At 37.8% G+C, this 21,286-nt stretch overlaps 2 protein-coding genes across 3 annotated transcripts; one reads left to right on the top strand and one right to left on the bottom strand.

Annotated features, from left to right (window-relative positions):
* Positions 1-6,535: 6,535 nt before the first annotated feature.
* LOC108603663 lies at positions 6,536-7,224 on the top strand. The gene has a single exon (XM_017992660.2). The coding sequence runs from the start codon at positions 6,634-6,636 to the stop codon at positions 7,036-7,038; it is 405 nt and encodes a 134-aa protein (XP_017848149.1). The 5' UTR covers positions 6,536-6,633; the 3' UTR covers positions 7,039-7,224.
* A 6,851-nt stretch (positions 7,225-14,075) lies between these two features.
* Positions 14,076-21,210, bottom strand: LOC108607691 (activating transcription factor of chaperone). Of its 2 annotated transcripts, XM_017998667.2 has the most exons (5): positions 21,053-21,210; positions 20,203-20,496; positions 20,038-20,148; positions 15,126-15,397; positions 14,076-15,068 (listed from the first exon to the last, which is right to left on the bottom strand). In XM_017998667.2, exons 2-5 carry the CDS (start codon positions 20,366-20,368, stop codon positions 14,478-14,480), a joined length of 1,140 nt encoding a protein of 379 aa, XP_017854156.1. In that variant the 5' UTR covers positions 20,369-20,496; positions 21,053-21,210; the 3' UTR covers positions 14,076-14,477. The 2 variants fall into 2 exon arrangements, with proteins under 2 accessions (XP_017854156.1, XP_017854158.1); XM_017998669.2 differs by lacking the exons at positions 20,038-20,148; positions 20,203-20,496; positions 21,053-21,210 and adding an exon at positions 17,626-17,783.
* Positions 21,211-21,286: the final 76 nt, after the last annotated feature.

Raw genomic sequence — 21,286 nt, 5'->3', positions numbered from 1 at the left:
ATTAAGAGCGAGCCTGGAAAATTATTTTTAAAATTATAAGCAAATTAAATAGTTGAATTGAAGTAGTAAATGAATTATTTTAAAAGTGTATTTTATTATTTATTTAAGATTGAATTATTTATTGGTACGAAATTATTTATTGAAATCAATCAATGAGTAAGAAGTAGCAGAAGAATTATTTTATAAGTTTTAGGGAAAAGTATTTGAATATGAAATGAAATTCTGCTTTGGCTTTTTCGAGTAAAAATTCTTTAAAAATTGTTGTTTAGTAATTCTGTAAATCCAACTCTCTGCCTAAGCGTAAACCTTATTTATTTATTTAATAACTATACAATATATATTTAAGTTCAAGCTCTATCTACAGTGCATCACAAACTATCATAAATTTATGCATATGATAAATTCAGTTTGACTATTTGTTTTGATTGGCAGATATCTGTACTGTATGTATTATCTTTAATATGTATATACGATTTTGTATATTGGAACTGACAGTTTGTGGCCATTTTATATGTCAACAGTATTATTATGTCTGCCTTATCATCAAAGTTTGCGTCATTTTTACACCGCAGTCTTATCGAAAATCAATATCAAACAGTTACACGTGATTATCTGAATTTTATTCATATCTCATATACAATATACCTCTTTTATTTCCAGGTATGTTTCGAATTATTTATGCAAGCTTTCAGTTGCATTTCATCGCATTCTATTGTACAATATTCAATGATGTCAGCATTCACACAAATAGACCCTGAACTTTGCCTGACATCTGCGTAGGTGGTAAGCAATCTGTTGCCGCACAAAATGTACGTAGTATATATATAAATTTATATAGTAATAGCAAAATCGCAGTGGCTGCCTTTAGATTTATTTTAAAGTTGCGAACAAAAGGAAACAATGTTTGATTTAACATCTTTGAGTATCTAACGATTTGTCATTGGCTGCTAATTTAATTTATTTTAATTCAATTAATATTATATTAAAATAACTTTTAGTAAGGTTAAGCTATAAATAGCACAGGGGTAACTAATATTTATTTATTTATTTTAAGAGCAACAAAGGCCTTCAGGCTGGGGTAACCAATAAAATGTTTCTAGACTTAGAATATGTTTGCCAAAGATCTAAAGATTCTTAGCTACGGGAATTATAACAATTTCTTAAACTTCAAGAAACTTTAAGTTCTACGCAAAACAATTTGCTGCTCATTTTGAACTGTTTTGCAAAAGATTTATTAGAAACAAAGAGAAGCCTAAATTAGTTTTGAATGCTAAAAACGCATTCTAAGTACTATAAATAAATTAAAGTCAACGCATTGAGTTAGACTTAAAGTTTAAAGGCTGCTATATATTTTTAATGCAATGCACTTTCTAAAATAGAATCAAAGCAATCACAAATTGTCCCAGTTTAGTTGGCTATATATTTATTTGTATTGCTCCTGGGATATGGAGCAATGCATTGTGTGCTTGATCTTTAAATACGCGTAGAGCAAACACGGTTTGCTTTGATTTGAGGCGCTGCTGCAGTTGGTGACGACGACGACGACGACATAGTTGTTATGGTTATGCCCCCTGGCTTGGCTCGCTGGAACGTTTGACCGGAACAGCGTGGAGCATTTAAACCGTTGACTTGTTGTAATACAAAACGCGCACTTTGCGGCGCGCATTTCCTTTGTTGCCTGCCTGCCTGTGACCCTAAGCGAGCAAAAGTGTCGCTATTATTTAACTGCATCGCATCTTTAAAAGAATTGCTACAAGAGCCACAGCTCAATGAACGGGGCTGCTCATAATGCGCATAAGGTTATAGTGTTACAACATGATGTTATGTAATGGTTGCTTGTGTAATTTACAAGCAGCGGCAACAGCGTCAGCATCAGCATCAGCGTTAGCAAAAGTGAAGTTGAATTAAGTTTTCTCTGTTCAGACTGCCCAGGCGCGCACTTTGTTTTCTTTTATGGCGACAATGAGCTAGAGATTCGTCTCGTCGGTGATGCTTTCAAATGCATCTCGAATCTTAACTATTGTAACATTTATAACTGTTGTTGTTGCCTCAGTAGCTGCTGCTGCTGTTGACACTGAAAATGCAGGCCAACGTTTATGTGGCTTTGTTTGGCGAAAATGCCTTTAAGAGAGACTCCCAGCCAACTAGCACCTGAGCTGAGTTTGTGTAAAATTTATTGTGCTTTCTATTAAATAAGCGTTGCATACATTTATGCGCTTCTTTTGTTGCTCACGCTTTCAATGCCGTCTTTAAAAACAAAAGCCAACTGCAGCGGACATTAATGTGTAAACAAAAGCAGATTAATGATTTAATGCTTAAAACAGTTTTAAGAACTCGTCACTTTTCTATTAAATCAATTAGCTATTGCTTTAATTGAAACTTGTTGTTTTTTGAATTCGAATCTTGCATAATTTTCAATGATTGCATAAGATTTCGTTATGGAACTATGAAGAAAGAATTTGCAACACCCAAAACAAAGATTTAAATATTATTATGAAGCAACAAGATGAAAATTTATGCCAAACTTATATTTTAACTTAAATTTTAAATAGATCGGCAAAGTATACATGCTTTTTATATTATTTTTTCTACGAGACATACAAATTTATGCAGAAATATAGAAAGAAAATTATATATTATAAAAATATTTCTCGCTATGTTTGGTTTGTGTATGGTTTTATTTTAGACAGATGCAATAAACAAATCACTCACAATTGTGTTCAAAATAAATAAAAAATGATTTCAAATCACTTTTATAAATTTATAAATGTATTCAAAATTGAAACTTACATAAATTTTGAATATGAAGTTAGTTAGCCAAGTGTAGTATTAGTTTTCAATATATAATGTGTATAATTCACTTTTTATTTATTAATTATTAACAATGAACTTGATCAAGCATTTTCGCATGCTTTGATACAATTTTTAGTAGCATTACGCACATTTAACGAAAACATATTTTGAGAATGCACTTTGCTGCTTTTTTTTCAATGGCACAACACAACAAACAGTTTGAAAACGTTTTGAGTTTTCCAAATACCGAACGGCGCTTGAAACTTTTTGGCTTTTGGAGCTGTTGTTAGCCAGGCTGAGCACCGGAAACGCGGTGACGACTTTGACGGCCACTTGTGGAATGAACGCGACGACGAGCAGCAGCAACAGCGGCTCGTCCATAGCGCCAGCCGAGTGAGCTTGAGGCCCAAAGGCGAATCACGAGCCTGCCGCACACGAAGCCGAAGAGCCGAGCAGACTTGTTGCAGTCCAAAACTCAAGCGCGTGGGCGGGGTGAGAGACACCCACCCACACTAGTGAACGCTGGCTGACGAATCGAGAACTGCTCATGACGCTCAAATGCTTGAGTCCAATTCGGAGTGAGTCAACTGGGAGTGTTGCCAGCTGAGTGGAATTTTGCTGGGCACACTGGGCATGCAGCCGTAGCAAACACCCTGGAGTTTGCCGCTTGCACCGCGGGGTGGCGTGTTTTGGAGTTGAAAGTCTCGGCTGCCCCAACTCCAGAGCTGATGAGAGGGTAGCAGCTATTGAGGGAGAGAGCGGGGGCGCTGCCATGGGGCGTTGGGCGTTCTGATTAGCATCATTGACGTATGTGAAAGTGCTCGGCGTCCAACTGCAGTCTCCTCCACACACTCGCATTATGTATTATTAGCTCTTCGTTTGTTTGTCCACCACGCTCCGCTCCGCTCTGCTCTGTTATGTTGTGCTGCCCATTGTTGTTCGCTTATCAACAACTCTGTGCTTATGTCCTTATCGAAAAAGGGGTTTATCTATCTGGCTCTGGCTGATAAACTATTGTCTAGTGTTAGACACAACTTTTATTGAAGTTGAAATACAACAACAGCAACAAAAGTTGCAACTTGCCCTCATTACTCCCAAGCAGCTGAAGTGAAACTTTTCATATTTATTATATCATTGTAAACAAACGCAAACGGCAAAGTTAATGCAATTTTTAAGCATCGAACATAATTTTAATTAGCTTTAGTTAGTCTGATTTATACATATCAGATATCAAAGATATATGTAAGCAATATATAAAATGGTGACTCAATGGAATAAAAGTAGCCTAAGCTTTTTATACTAATTTTAGCTCAATTTCAAAACAGGGAGTTCATGTTTACATGCTCATATTAATGATAAAAATTTAAAAAAAATAATTGATGCTGCTATTTGTTTTAAATTAGCAAATTATATTATTTTTTAATGTGTTTGCTTCCAAACTTTAAATTTATAAGTTGTTTCTGGCATGGAAATTTAGCATTTTATTTATACATCGCTGCTATTATTTATTACTAATTTTTAATCAGCTTTAGTCAGTGTGATTTATACATATTATCAGATAGCAAAGATATATATGAGCAAAATGAAGACTCAGGTTTGTTAATGATATAAAAGTAAGCTAAGCTTTTTATATTAATTTTATATCAATTTCAAAGCAAATAGTTCATGTTTAAATGCTCATAAAAATATTTAAAAATTTTAAAAAAAATAATTGTTGCTGCTAGTTGCTTAAAATTTGCAATTATATTATTTTTTAATGTATTTGCTGCTAAACTTTAAATTTATAAAATGTCTGGCATGGCATCTAGCATTTTATTTATACATCGCTGCTATTATTTATTACTCATTTTTAAAATATAACTTAAGCTCACTTAGCATATTTTTTATTGATTTACTCTTGCCTCTGCACCAATTAAACGCAAGCTAGAAAATAAACGAACTTTACTATTAAGTGCGTTTGCTAGCTGCGCATCCTTGGGCTGGGCTGCTCTCTTGGCGCTTGGCGCTTGGCAAATGCCTCTTCAGCCAAGTGTTGCCAAATACAAATTGACAGTTAATATTTTTAAACTACGAGCAGCGAGCAGCGCGGGTAGACAGCCATGGCAGGGCCGTGCCTGTCGACAAGGACATTATGTAAATCTATGGCTCGAGTTGGAGCCGCCCTGCAGCCCGCAACGCACCGCACAGCGATGTGGAAATAATAAACAGGAAAAAGATGCTGAGCAAACGAAGGCCAAAGGCTTTGCGTGTGTGTGTGTGTGTGTGTGGGCGCTTCCTCTATGATTATGCCTCAGTAGTAGTAGTTGATGCTGGCTGCTGCTGTTGTGGTCGTCATCGACTGTAGCCGCTCCTAACATATTAAACCGATCATTGTACTAGACAAGCTCAAACAAAACAACAAGTGCAAGCAAATATAATAATAAATAGCAGCTACTTGCTTTGGGCTATAAAGGGCAAACTGCTAGCCAAAATCGCAGCTTGGTTGCCATAGCCCCTGATAATTATTTATTTGTTACAGCTATTTTGATTCTAAGTTTAGTTGCCACACCTTTCAGTTGCAGCAACCGCAAGCGCCGCGTTGTCAATCAACTCCAAAGACAGCAACGGGGTCCGCTTTAATGCAATCAAAGGCGCCACTAAACACGAGCAGCATATTTAAGCAGGAGCAACATCATCAGCATTTTTCTCAGCAGCGACTTAAGAGCGCTTAACGCACAAAATTTAATCATAGAGCCCCAACGGGGAATTCTATTCCAAGCTGGGGTGCAGCAAAATCACACCCGCGGTTATTTAAAAAAAAAATGCTAAAAACAAGAGAAAATATTATGAAGCAATAAAATGAAAAGTCAGTCTACTTACACCCCATTCTCAGCCAATTCATGCCCAGAGGCTAACCCACGCGGCCTGTCAAATGTCAATAGCAAAATCTAGTCGACGACGACTTCTTTGTCAACAGCTGCTCAGCATGCGCCCCCACGCCCGCCCGCCCGCTCGCTCGCTGTTGATCACCGCAACAAGCAGTTGACATGCCACCCCACCACCCACTCTGCTGCTGCTGCTTGTCTTGTTGACAGGGTCAGTCAGTTGGCATATTTACATTTATTATGCCAAAACGCTTCAGCTTCAGCACATTGCGTATTTTTTGTTCCTGTTAAATACCTATAATCGGGCCCTTGTTGTATTTACGCCAAGGACTTTGCGTTGGACTGTAGTGTGAGCATTTCTAGTTCAATATTCAATATTGGGGTCAGTTTGCTTCAGGGACATGCGAGCATTCAATTGTTGATTTTGAAGTAAAGTCGAGCGGGTTTATTTTGTAGTTTAAGGCAAATCTATAAAGCTTAAACACAATTTAAGAATTATAAGAGTTTAGTTTATAATAAAGCTTCAATAACTAACAGTTGTAATTATTTGTACTTTACTTAATTTAATTCTTATTAGCTCTAGGGCAGCTTTATCTTGTCTTAAGTTATAAAATTCCAGAAAATTGATATTTATATCATAAAATCAATGCTGTTCCTTTCTATCTATATATATTGCTTCGATACTGCAATCTATTCTTTCTTTAATGCAACACTCATATAAAAACATTAATTTTTATAAATATTTAATGCAAATTTTTTACTTTAATGCTTACACACTTAAGCAATTATACAAAAACAATCTTAGTTAGCTTTTCATTTCTCTTGTTGCTCGTTCTAGTTTCAGTTGTTAAAAACTTCATTTCAAAACGAATTATATACACAATATTTCTTGTTACGTTCCCCCTTTATTTATATTTGTGTTGCAATTAAATTTGCGTTAATTTCGCTGTTGCGTTTATTTAAAAAATAATCAATTATGGCCACACCCGAGGTTGATATGCTCGCCGTCTCGGCGCGATCGCGCAAAACAAGACGCGCCATTTTGGGCTTTGCGCCACGCATTGGACTCTCCATTGTGGACTATACCGAAACGGAAAGAAGCGACAACTTTTATTTGGAGTGTCAAAACTATCGCGACTACTATCGCGATCCGTATAATAAGCTGAACAAGCCTGATAGATTCAAGCTGCATCAAGGACGTTGTGGCATTAAGCTGGACAAGAGCGTCGAGGAGCTAATGAAGCCAGCGGATTGGGTCACAGAGCGGCAGCCTGTGGTGTATCCCATTGAGTATCGTTCGTATATGAATCTGGGCATTGGCTTCGAGGAGATTTTCAAAGGACGCTTCGATAAGGACAGTTGTGTGCGCTACAAGCGCTGAAGGGTGCATCTCTGGTGTGCTTCATATAAAGTGCAAAGATCAGTAATGATTTTGAACATTATATGAATTTTATGCAGTGCAATATTAAATTAAAGCAATAAATATCAAATTGAAAGACAAAATGCATGTGGAGTGAAAAACTTTAATCACTAAAGTTAGTCCCAACTTGTTTTTGATATAAATAACAACAACATGTTGGGTCAAATTGATAGATGATTAATTAAAAAAATACCTTTTAAATAAAAATGTATAATTTATAAATGCAACTGTTTAATTAACATCAGGATGCGCTCAAAATAGTAAAACAGTTGAAAATCTGTTGAATTTATGGCGATAAATATTCTAAAAAAGATTTTACACATTTTCATCAATCAAATCGATCTGTACTAATCTAAGTTTGTGTAATTATTATTTATATTGAACTATTCAAAATATCTTTTGTAATATTTTGAGTATTAAGAATGCTTTAAATTAACCCAAACTGCAATATTTAAGCTTATATATTTTTTAATTTTATAAATGTATGTTGACTTTTATTTATAACTCAGCCTGCTGCTTATTTAAGGCTTAACTTTAAAGCGTAGTCAAATTTGAAGATATGTGTGCATATATTTGTATATAGCTTGGCATTAACTCAGGCGCTTGACGTCGTCTGCCCGACTCGATTGAAAAGCGCACAGAAATAATTATTATTTACACAGTAGCAGCAGCAGCAGCAGCAGCAGCGAGTGAATTTATAGCACACATATTTGGCTTAACGAGCAAAAGGACAAGCTATGTATGGGGGTGGGGGGCAGAGCCTGCGTCATTTATGTACTCAGTGGGCTTATGTTTCTGCCCCAGCCAACTCTCTGGCTGCTGACGCAACAGTTGCTAATTGGTGTCATTAAAAAGTTAAGAAGACATGACTTTAAATACGCATTGAGCTGAGCCGAGTCTGAGCGTCGACTGCTTTACAATGTAAATGTAATCAAAGTTTTTTAGCAGCTTACGCTTGATTTGTGATTATGAAAATGTTGCTAAAAATTCATTGCATAGCGCCAGGCGCCAGGTGCAACTTGTAGGGCAAAAAAAAGGTGCTCAAAAAATTAGCATTTAAATTACGCGCGTGCTGCGCGCGCTTAGTTTTTAGCAGCTCGCAGTTCAATGAAGCAGCATTAATTGGAATATCCTGCCATGGACATGGACACCGTGACGTCCATGGACAACTGTCTTTGATGGCCGCCGCGATTTGCAGCGGCAATGCACTGGCAATGACACGACCGATAATTGTTATTGATGGCAGCAGAGCATTATCCAATGTTGGCTAAAGAAAACTTTTTACAAGCAGCCCGCCCGACCGACCGACCTGGCTGTAAATGAGCAGCTGGAGATTCAATGGAGCAACAGCGAGGCGTATTATGAATTAATTTATTTATATATAGCACAATAGTTACGTCTGATAAGTGAGACAACTATGCAAATTTGTATTTAATTTTAAAATTTTATATTTTCTTAAATAGGCAGAAATTGCAAAGATTTTGACTGGGCATCGAAATGGGAATTAATGATATGGGTTAGGATTGATCCATACCATAGCTATACATACAAAGGCTACGTAAATATAAATCTAACTCAATCGCTGAGTTAACTGCTTGCTAAAGTAGAAATTTCGAAAATTTTCCAGCCTTATTTAAATTTTTAAAAATTGACCTAATGCTTACTTGGAATTATTGCAAACACTCGCGTCAACAACAGCCCTCGATGCTCTCTATAGTACCCGATATAACAAACAGCAATGCATATTTTAATTTCCATTTGATGGGGGTGAAGAGCTGGGAAGGGGGCGACACAGCCTCGGTTGCTGCTTTGGCGACTGCCTGGCGCCACTTTGACCAGCCCGCAAAATCGACGCCCTAAAACGAGCGAGCGAGCGACGCCGCACACACAGCCAGCGCAGCCAGGACCTAGAAGCCAGCGTCAGACCTTAGAGCAGGCCACCCTTTAATCACCCAATACACACACACACACACACATGAGTTCAACAACAATCTATTTAGATTTACACCAAATGTACAAATTTAGTTATCGCTGGGTTGGCTGCAAATGCGCTTGGTTAGGGAGCGTTGGGTGGGAGTGTGGGGGGGGAGCGAACGTCAGACGTCACGCAAAACTTGTTTGCGTTGGCGAGCGCGCGAAAGTAGGCAACGTTATTCAAGCGAATGCGAGTGTGTGTGAGGGAGAGAGTGTGGAACATGTTTACACACATGTTAGCATGATTTTCTACACATGTGTGTGTGTGTGTGTGTACGCTGATGAGTTTTGTTTTTCTTGAACAAACTTTAATTGTTTTTGATTTTTATAAGGATTCAACTGTCGCTTGTTGGTTTGCATGATGCCACATCCTGATTTATCTTACACTCTCCACTCTCTCACTCATTCACTCTCTGCATTGCATGCGGTCGCTGTGTGCGTGTCTTTTTGAAGCCTTTGCAATGACAACTGACGACGACGACGAGGCAAACAAATCAACAAAATGGCAAAAGAAATGCGAATCCGCGCACTTGCTAATTAAATGCACATTTGTCAAGCTTCCAAACCCTGCAGCGTTCACTGTGGAGTTGGCCACTCGTTGTGGCAGCCCAATTGCCCAAATGTCACGTACAACGTGCACCATGTAAATTGCCAGAAGAGGCAGCCAACCGCTAATTGTTGCATTGCTACCTGTGGCACTTGTCCAGGCAGGCACAAGGCGCATTGTCGCTGTATGCCATTGGCTTAAGCTCGTGCTACAAACTCTCACGCACTTTGCAGTGTGTGGGGCAGCTGCTTGTGGCTCATCTGTTTGGGTAAATTGAAAATTGCGCTCATTTATTGCATTTATTTGCAAACGCCGCAGTCAGTTTTTATTTATTTGCCATTTTATATTCCACAAGCCATGCAAATAGCCGTGAAATTGCATTCGATTTGGCTCTGGCAACAAATGAGACTAAACCACTTTCTATTTATTTGTATTTAAAGTTCAAATCCGCACAACAATTGATATTGAAGCTGTGATAAATTTAAGTTGCTTTAGAGTATGAAGAGAACAAAAAACGTTGCCTACTTTTTTGCTAATGAATATTTTTCTTTCATATTCCAGTCCCAAATGGAACTCTTGTGGTTTAGTATAATTTCATTATGCTGTCATTTGCTATGCTCGAATTTCCATTGCCTACAAATCAAAGTAAGTACACACACACACACACACACATAAGAGTAAACCACTGGGAGTGCACTCAATTGCTTTTGGTTCATAAATGTAAAATAAAACCTCGAATCGCCTCCAAGTCCAGCGAGAGAGAGAGCGAGAGAGAGCAATGGGGGTTAAGCAGTAGAAATCAACGCCATCGTTAGATTTAATTAGGCATCAAATGACCAAACAGTCGAGCTAAATCAACAGCCAAATGGCCTGTAAGCGACCCAAAGCGTGTTAAAATCAGCACCAACCCCGCTGCCGCCGCCGCCGCCGGCACTTTAAAACACAATTAAAAGTCAAAGGGAAGCCAAAGCCACTACCAGTGAGTCCCAGAGAGTCTCGGTGGACTCAATTTGCAAGTCGCCAGCGAGGCGTGGCTGGAATGAGAGTTCAACAAAAACATGACACTCTTTAACATAACATTTAACATAATCGTAATGAGATTGAGTTAACCCCTGGGCAAGTGTTAATGAGACAATAGATTACGCATAAGATTTAGATAAACACATGTGCCAGTAGAGGGAGTGGAGTGTGGGCGACTGGGCGTGACTCACAGCTAGTTGCATTATGTGTGTCCATTAGTGTAAATTTTATTAACGCATATATATATATATATATAAAGGAAGCAATAGCAAAAGATAGAAAGATGCGAAACGAGCTTATGTAATTACCACGCACCACGCACAAATTAGTTTAGCACCACATGAGGCTCTCTTCAGTAGTGTCTTAGATCTAATAATTATAATGTCAGTAGCTAACAAAATTCAATTCATTTAAGCCACAGCCAGCAGCAGCCTTAAAAGCGTTTTTTATGCAGCCCAAAATAACAACAGCTCAACATATATATTTTTACTATTTATTCAACTATTTTGTGTGCTGTGCTTATCTAATCGCGCTGAGTGGCAAAACAAACTCCCAACCACCCACCCTCGATTGCTTATCTCAGCCCGCAGGCCACACACGCTTACACTTTTATTTGCACCTTTTGGCCAACAACAACAATAAAATAAAGCTAAATAATATGTAAACAGCCTGTGTGTAAACGGGTTTCAATCGTCTGGCTAACCAATGCGGGTCAATTTCAATTAAATTCAAACTTTACTGTACTCAAATTGTGAACTCAACAGGGGTGAGCAAGGGGTAGCTATTGTAGCTTGCCAAATGAGATTAGAAGTGCTCGCGCTATTTTTAGCTTTTAGTGAAAATAGCGTAAATAGTTACAAATGGAATCTCAGTTATTATGCTTGAACTTTGTTTTGCATTTTTGAAATATAAAAAACTATTTTGGAAGTAGTGTAAAAAGAAATAGTACAAGTGGCATTTAAAATGGAATTTTTGCTTTAAGTAATTCCTCAAAAAGTGAATGAAAAAATGTAAGTAAAGCTTTTTAGAAGTTCAGGATTAATAGTCTGAACTAAGGGCTCGATTTCTAAACTTCTTATTCTACAATTGATAACCTCTATTAAATAGTTCTGCTGATTTTTTAGCTCTACGTCAATAATTCCTGCAAAGTTGTTAAAAAATTCATTCAAAATAATTATAAATCATTATTAATTGATTTATTAAAGTAGCTGTGTTGTAAATTTTCAACTTTTACTATTACTTTTTATGTTGTTAAATCTCGGTTAAGGCCTTCACTATATTACTGGCTGCTGCAAATATTCGAAATGTGCTTGTTGTTTATTTTACAAGCGCTCATCAAATTGATTTCGCGCTGCCAAACACTTGAGTTCGAATTTCAGCGCCGTCTCGTGCGTTTAATAATAGAAGAAAAGGATTCGACGACTACGCGGGCTAATAACAGGATTAGCACAATGGAGGCAAATTGAATTTTATGCCAATACACACGCTTAAAGTCACGCGGAGTTGCTGCAACAGGCCAAGCCAGGCCGTGCCCAGGAAGAGGCCAGGACGTCACAGCAAGTTGACAAGTCTGAGTAGGACGAGCGAGCGTCGGTCGACGAGCAAACACAAAGTCCCAAACGTAATTTTCACGAATTCATTGAACTGCGTGTGAGTGTGAAAAATAACAATTTAGATAAACATTGCCACGATGATGACGACGGCGACGTCGAGACCCGCCGACCTCCATGGGCGTCGTTTCACAGCTATGGGCTGGCTATATATATATATGTATATGTATATGTGGGTGTCACACACGGCGGGAGAGCAGCGAGCAGCGAGCGTCGAGCGCCCAGAGCAGCGTTGAGAGAATGTCGCTAGACTTGGGCGGCGTCGACCGCTGCTGACACAGAAATCATATTAATATAAATTAACGATGTGGAAAATTTAGTTTAGTAGTGAAAATGGCGCCCCGAAGCAGTCGAAAGGTCCAAGTGGCAGCAGCAAATAGAATGGAATGGAGAGGACCAGGACCAGCAACAGCAACAGGAGCGTCGCTCAAGCTCGAAGCTCACGTCGCCAGCTCATCAGTCAAATGCTCTGGCGCACAAATCCACAGCGCAACGCAAATCTGTGTTGAGAAATCGTTTGGCTGTTGTTTTGGGTAAACGCACACACACATGCACACACATACACACACACATAGGTATAAATACATGGCCCACCGTAATTTGGATTCACTTTTGGCACTCACTGCATCAATCTCCATCTCGCCACTGATGTCGCTGCGATTTTTCAATTAATTGGCGCTCTGATTTAATTGTAGTGCACTTAATAACAACGTAGCTGTCTCTCTCTCTCTCTCTCTCTTTCTGTATGTCTCCACTGTCGTTAATACCTTCCGCATAGACATAAACATAATCCTATTATACTTCGCCGTATCAATCGCCAACTGCGTCACATGTGAGCACAGCCAAGGGCTCTTCACAGTCTGCTCATTGTTTAAGCAAAGTTTTCAACAAAAAATTTCTCATACTCAAGCTAACAGCAATAAAAAAGAAGGCGCTGTTTACTTAATTTCATTGAATTAAGCTTTGAGCGCTGATTATAAATTGGCAAGCTTATTGATCAAACAGCAAATTGCAACAATTTTTAACATATTAGCTGTGAATTGTTTAAATCAAGCTCTTAAGCTTATCATCCTATAAAATCTACTTTTTTTATGCATAAAAAGGAGAAAATAACGCTCGTCTTATCTACTTTTTAACATTTTTAAAGGCTAAAATATAAATACATAAAACACCAAAGTTTGTTGGAACCCTTCGCTTAATTTCAGTCATTAAATGAATTAATATTGATATGAAAATTTTAATAGCCAAATATTATGCAAACAAATTTTGTAGTTCAGGAACTTGGCGATATAGCATCGATTTTTAAAGATTTTTATAGCTTCTCATGAGATTTATACAATAAACTGCATTTAATTTTGAAGATTAAAACATTTTTGGGAAATGCTTAATCAAAACGAATATTGCAAATTTTTGCAGCTTAAAGTTGTAAATGGCTTTGCTAAATTATATTTATACAATATTATTAAATTATATTACAAATTTAAATGGAAACTGACTGCTAGTGGCATTTAAAATATTAAGCATATAAAATATAAACAAAATATTGAATGACAGCTTGAAAATCTGTTAATTTTCAATGAAATTAAAGCAACAATTATTTTTAATGGGCCTTAGCTACGTTTTGAATTGCACTTCAACCAAATTTTGCACAATTTACATTAATTTATATATGCGAATTGCCTTAGCAACATTTACAAGCTATTGAAAGTCAATTAAAAAAGAGTAACAACTGCTGTTTTTTAAACCCTTTAGATTTATTGGTGTGTATATTTGATTTTCTGCATAAAAATATATATTTGTGTTAAAAAGTAAATAAATTGTATTTAAAAAGTGAGAGCAACAAGCAACTGGACAGCAGCCGCCCCACAGGGTGTATACAATGGACAGTAAGGGCTTAACTGTATGCCAGGGTATCGAAATAGGCACATTGGCCTGTGGGGCATGCTACGCTGTTGGTTTGTTCTTGCCCCAGCACTGGCAGAGGTAAATTCAAAGTCGCCGTCGCCGGCAGACACTTGTCATGGGTGCCAAATGTGTTGGGGACAGAACCGACTGCTGTTTAAACTGATGCTTGGACAACTGTGCAGAAATTAAAATTAATATTTGGATAGTTGGGGAGGGGGGAAGTAACAACGTGATAATAACAATTACTTTGCAAATAGTTTAAGACTAAGAGAATGAGTTGAGTGCTGTGAGTTGATGAAGTGGGCAGAGGGCAGACAGCAGCTGCTGCTGCTTCCATTGGGAGCTTAAGCTTGCTTGGGGCTTTGATAGAATTCGCGTATGAGCTGACGCAGATAGCGACGCTCACTGCGCTTCTCAGCCAAAGTGCAGCGCAGTTTGTCGTTCAGCTGCTGCAGCACTTGCTCCTCGCCCAGCACAGATTCCATTTCGATTTTCTTCTTCTGGCGATAGCGTGTGGCGGCATTTTTGTTCTGCTCCTTTTTTCTAATCTTGCGATCCTCAACGCCACGTCCGTAGGTGCGCGTGCGCTTCTTGCCGCTTGCACCAGCTGAAGCTGCAGACTTTTCCTCGCCGCCACAGCTGCTGCTACTGCTACTTGCGGGCATCCATTCATCCTCATCCGCATCCGCAATGCTGCTGCCTGCCCCACTGCTGTCGCATAAGCTGCCAATAGACGAAGACGACTGCGAGTCGCAATCATCGTTGTCGTTGTACTGCTGCCAATTGGTGGGCAGCTGCATCTCCTGCGCTCGCATATTGACAATCTCATCGACCAGCTGCATTTCGCGTGCAATTTCGCTGCCTGCTGTCCAGTTGTTCCCATTGTTAAAGTTGTAGGCTGCTGCTGCTGTTGTTGTTGTTGCTGTTGCATAGAGCTATAAGAAAGTTAGCATTTAATTAAAATTCACTGCATTTTGTCTGCTTGAACTCACCAGCTTTTGTTCTTCATTAACTAGCTCTTCCTTCTGCTGCTGCTGCTGGTAGCCATCAAATTGTGGTGGCGACTGCGGCGGCGTCAATTGTTGCAATATCATTGACGCATCCGCCTGTGGCAACTCAGCAGATTCAGTGGCAGCGCCGCCATCAGCAATTTGTACTTTGGTTATGGACACAAGACCATCCGCAGAGGTTACATCGAAGTGGGAATGAAAGCTGTTGATATCATAATCGATGTAGCTGGGCGCCTTTTGATCTAGCAGGCACTCTGTAAGCAAAAGGAAAAGCACATTAAAAATAAATCGAATATATAAGTTCGAATTCGAACTCGAAATATGTAAATTCCAAACTTACTTATTACTTATGCTAAAGTTCTTTTTATGCATATGCTTAATAATCAGTAATCACATTAAAATTAAATCAAATAACACTAAGATTCGAATTCGAATTCGAAATATGTAAATGCCAAACGATTTGTTTACTTATTACATATTCGAAATCTGTTTTTAAGCATATGCTTATTAATCAGTGGCATATATGCTATATAGACAACAACTGTATATTCAATTGAGTTATTGCTATCTAAAATTTCGATATCGAATATGCTAAATTTCTCACTCAAACTGATTTCTCAACTCTATAGAACATTCCCCAAACGTTTTGCTTACTTATTACATATTCCAAATCTTTTCTTGATAATCAGCGGAATCTTTTCTATATACACCACAATCGTTACATTCGAAACTATGCCGTGTGTTGTGATGTCAGAGCACTGTTTACTTCTATATTCTATATTCAAATGTACATTTGCATTGAATTGAAGGACGCTGGAAGCTGCGGCGAGCGCATAGTAAACATTTGCATATTGATAAATGTGTTGTGGCCCGATGTTGTTGTTTCAATTCTTTTATTGATTCTTAATCGAAGTGAGAGAAGGCAACACACATTGAAATTAGACGCAGTCCAAGTAGTCGCCAATCCGATTATTTGTCGCCGAGTGTGTTTCCATTTCATTTCAATTGAGCAGCAGCAAACAAACCAAATAAAGATGAATTGACTGACTACGGTCAGCAGAGGTTATCAGTGCTTCATCCCCCCCCCTCAGTTACCAATTACAAGTCAAACAAATATATAAATAATAAAAAGTGATAGCTGTTGGCATAGACAACCTTCGGTTGGGCACCTGTGGCCAACACCTTGTGCTGGGTCGCATTCTCCTCCCAACTCAACTCAACTGTCTGTGAATTAGCATAACACGTTCGTTAAATGTTTTCGCAACAGCTGTAAGCAGAGCAACTGCAACTGTAACTGCATTACATTGATTTACATAAAAATCTTGTTTTAATTTTAAATTTGCAATTCAATTCAGAGATTTCCACACCCAGCCCATGTTAAATTGTTGAAATATTTCATTGTATAATTTTTGAAACACAGTCTGGGCGGGCCCTGCTAATTCTTATCAAGGCGCAACATACTTGCGAATATAAATATATGCTGTATATACTACTTAATATATCAGGTGTTTGTCAGACTTAATTTTTAAAGTATACAGTTCAGCTAAAGAGTAAAATAATTATGAACTGAAATTGCAAAAACTAGCAGATAAGTCTATATATATTTATGTAGTCATATGTCTAAGCAGACCTCGATCTATAACGCACAAACTACGCAATTGACAATTGAAATCAGGCTTTCCCTCTAGAGAGGCAAAATTCAAAGATTATTATTATCAAAGCAAAAAAAAAAAAAACAAAGAAATAACTGCATGCACTATATTATATATAATACATACTAAAACATATATTAGTAACAAATGGGAGCAACCTTGGCGTTAAAAAACTTTTTGAAAAATTTATAAGCTGTACACAAGTTAGTCGGTATTAAAAAAACCCCAGTTTTAATAAAGGGAAATTTACCAGAAAGTTAGTTTAAACTTAAAATACTATTGCGTATTAGTTTAGTTACTACTTAAGAAGGCCAAGGTCAGTTATAATTATAGAAAGAACAAAGTAACGCTGAAATATGATGCTGGAAATTCAAAGCCTAGCTCAACAATTAATATGTAGTCTATTATAAAGTAAACTATATTAGTACAGCTATAAATTACTATAATTTGTAAGCCTATCAATTATTTAGTAGGCTATATATTTCAAATTTATGCTCATATTGATTTAGAAACCCTTTTCGAGAGCTTGTCAATCAAGTCAATCATAAACAAGTAAATGAAATTTATAAATATTAAACTGAAAGCGTAGCAATCACAGCAAATGGAAAACAATAAAGAGTGTCACACACACACAGACACATGCATGATAAACTCGCTTGACCGGTAAAGTATCTTGAGTAACTCAACAGACTTTGCACTGCAATCGAGACTTAAACAGCGTCTCAGAGCAAAAGAAATGAAGATAACAACAAGACTGTCACTCTCCATTAGTTTGAGATAAGGGAAATTTTAGTAGTTGCTAGTTTAACATCTGGGTGGGGTATACTAACCATAGGCTTGTTGCATAAATATATAACTGCTCATTGTTGCGGCAGCAGCGACTCAGAAGATTCAGAAGGCAGTTCTCAAATTTCAATGTGTAATGCAAAAAAAGAAACTAAACTAAGGCAGTAAGGAATGGGAATATATGAACTTGAAGTGTGTGTGTGTAGCTTAGGTAAATAACAATAAAAAATGTTAACTAAAATATAAAAACTTTGAACTAGCTGCTAGTTTAACGAGATGCGCTTAAAAGTATATAGAATATATATATAATTGAAAAATCAGGCACAAGCACCTGTGAAATAATCACAGCTAATTTTGAAATCAAAAGTTAGCTACTAAAAGAAAAATCTCGTTATATTTGAGTTGATGTTTTGCGATTTGAGAGTTTTTGTTTTTTTATTTCTGATTCTGTTTGCTGGGTCAACTGCTGCCGCAAGTTTAAGTTGTGGATGCGTGTTCAGCTGAGAGTTGCCAAGGGGGGGGCAGCGCACTTAACGTCGCTTCACCAACTTTTGCGAATTGATCACAATTTCACGGTTCCACATGTAACGGTATCCACAGTGTGGTATCATGCTCACAAAATCCTGTGCGCTAACAATGGAATTCTGACTGTTTGCTTGCCAGCGATATTCCAGTTTAAAGCTCAAACAGTTGCAATACACAGACGTCAGCTCGTTGCCGTTAATGCCAGGCAAAGGGTTCAGGATGAGTGTGGGGAGGAGGAGTTGTTGTAAGTTGTTCCGTTTATCAGCTACATATAGTTGGCTATAGCATATCTCCTCAAGCGTACACGTTTCGTTTTGTTTGGCGCCGTTTCGAAAAGCGCTTTGAGTTTCGAGCGAGCACAGTTCAAAGGTAACTAACTAACTAATGTAGTTGTATTAAATTCCTTTTCGAATACAAAACAATTATAAAATTGTCGTCGCCTCGTGTGTGTTTATTTTTATGCGCGTTTTAAAACGCCAAGACGTGAGTCTTTGTTGTTACGACGTTCGAGTTTTGTATTTGTTATTGTCTTGTTTTCGCTTGAAGGCAGTTTCTTTGTTTCCAGTCTTTTGCTGCTACTGTTGTTGTTGTTGTTGTTTTTATTGCTGTCGTTGAAATCGAAACCGAGTTTTTGGGACGACCGCACGCGTCAAAGTTACAAATTGCACTGAGCGCTGATCGCGTGGTGCGCTCGCTTTTGCACTAACGGACTGAGAGATTGAGCGAGAGCGCAGCAAGCGAGAGAGCGAATTCCCAAGCGCAGTTCGGAGCGCGCTCTCTTTTCTGCTATCAGCAAATCAAAGCTCACTACAGTGGAGTGCAAACGTAGATTTGAGCGCAAAAAACAGCTGCTGACCATATTTTTATACTCTCAGCGAGTTGAGCGCGTTTTTTAATATGTTAATTATATTTATATTTAGTCCGGTTTAATTATACGTGCATTCATTTAATGCCCTAACTTAATTAAGCTGCATTCTTACACTATTAGTTACAAGCTTTGACTGTTCTATAATTTTGACAGCTCAATTTACAAACGTTCATTGAACTACACCACAGTGCAAGCAACAATAACTTAAATAACAGCTTACATATATACAACGCCTTCGATCATATGTCCTACATACAGCTTTCTCGTTTCTTAAAAAACTGCGGCCAAGCCTCAGAGCGTGAAGAGGCACGTCCCAAAATTCAGTTTTAAATTTAACACAAAGAAACCTGTGCACTTAAAAATTTCCATTACTACTCAAACTTATGCCAAACTAGCAGCTGTGGTTCATTGCTCGCTTTAAATTTTTGATCTTGAACCTTGACTATGAATAGTACACCTATTTTTATAAAACTTTTCGAATTTGCCGTCCTTCAACTCTAAATCTTGCATTCTTTTCAAAAACTTGATCTGTTCTGCGCTTAAATTCTGCTTTGATTATTTGAAATTATTTTATTTATTTTTGAAAGCTGTTTGTTGATCAATCAAAGCTATGTTTGTAAACAATTATTACGTTGTCCGATTTAGGGTAACAGCAACTACTGAAAAGCGTGTAAATAACAAAACCATAACAATAAACCGGTTTCTGTCAAAGAGCACAACGTAAATAAAATCTAAACACAAAAAAGTATTACATAAATGTTTTAACAATGAATACAGCAAAATGTTTGCTTGAGAAAAATCAAAATTATCTCCAAGCAAAGTATAAGATTTTATAGCTAACAGTTAATTTTTAAAGTCAGGTTATAGAGCTTTAAACAAGTTTAAAACAAAATGTATAAATTATATTAGCGTCAAGCTTTTTATATTCAAAATAACACTGAGTAACCTGAAGCTGTTAATCAAGATTGCCGTCTACGCTGCTCAGACGTTCAAAGTTCAATATTTGAAATTTCGTGAATACCAGCATATATCGATTTATATCTTAAATGTAGTTGGCACTTGCCTTCATCCTTCTGGTCCAAAAACTCCACAACCAAATCCTCATCGCTGAGCAGCCCCAAAGCAGCAGCTTCCGTTAGGTTAACAACCTCCTCATCGCTCATTAGTGTTAGTCCTAGAATTACTTTATATAAGAAAATGCAAAATATTTGAAATTCATTTCTCTAACCATTTGCAAAGTTATCGTCATATAGGTAGGTGGATACTGTGGGCTCATTAAGCGAAAAGAGCTCGCTGGCCACAGCCGAAGTTGGCGAAGCTGGCTCCATCTTCAGATCCCAGTAGAGTTCCTTGGGTAAATCCAAACTTTCCATTGTCATTAATGCTGTATTCATATGATTGATCTGAGTGTATGTCAAGACTTGATGCTGTATAGATGAGTTCCGTTCCTAGAGTTGTGATGAACGCTGATTTTTGTTGCGATTGATGTTGTTCTTGTTGTTGTGAGGACGCCATGGTGGCACTGAAAATGATGCACAAAATCAAATTTTTCATTAAAATACATTACATTGCATTATTTCAATTAAACAGTGATAATTTCAAACTGCAGTCGATGACAGCGCGCATTCTCTCCAGACAGATCTCGTCGCGAAAACAATAATAATAATAATAGATCTAGATGCACACACAACAACAAAATTGTTTATATATGCAAATATTTTCAATTGTTATTGATATGACTGTAAACATTGCTTGTTTATAAGGGCTGATGACTCACGACCACCCTCGCACGTGCTGCGGCAAGTGGCAAGGTGAGTTACTCAATTTCCCTCACGATTGCATCAGCCAATTCCGTCCCTCCAGCTGCTTAGCAGGTCGCATGTTGCATGCCACAACAAACGTTTGCTGCACTTGGCCAGCAATTCTGCCACGTTACCATGAATCGACAAAAACAAGCAACACAAATACACACACACACACATACAAATAGTGCATACATGTGTGTTTTCGCAACAGTTAAATGGTTGGTGCAGATTCAGTTTGCAGTTTTTACAATTTTCTTTTTCACAGCTACTTACAATTTTTTTGTGTACATTTTCATTTCCTTGTGTGTTGGGGCACTGACGTGCTTGTTGGTTGCTTGGGGGCAAACTATAGATCCATTTTTCACGTTAATATAAATGCAAAAAACTCGAGCGAAAATAATTGAACCTTTTTGCGTTTCATTTGGAAATATAATGACATAGTGTTGCAAAGCGCGTAACGTGCACACGATAGGCAATCGATATGTTACACCATTCGATGTATCAGTT

This window comes from Drosophila busckii, chromosome 2L, assembly GCF_011750605.1.
Source record: "Drosophila busckii strain San Diego stock center, stock number 13000-0081.31 chromosome 2L, ASM1175060v1, whole genome shotgun sequence".
Lineage (NCBI taxonomy): Eukaryota > Metazoa > Arthropoda > Insecta > Diptera > Drosophilidae > Drosophila > Drosophila busckii.
This window is presented reverse-complemented; position numbering and strand designations above follow the sequence as displayed.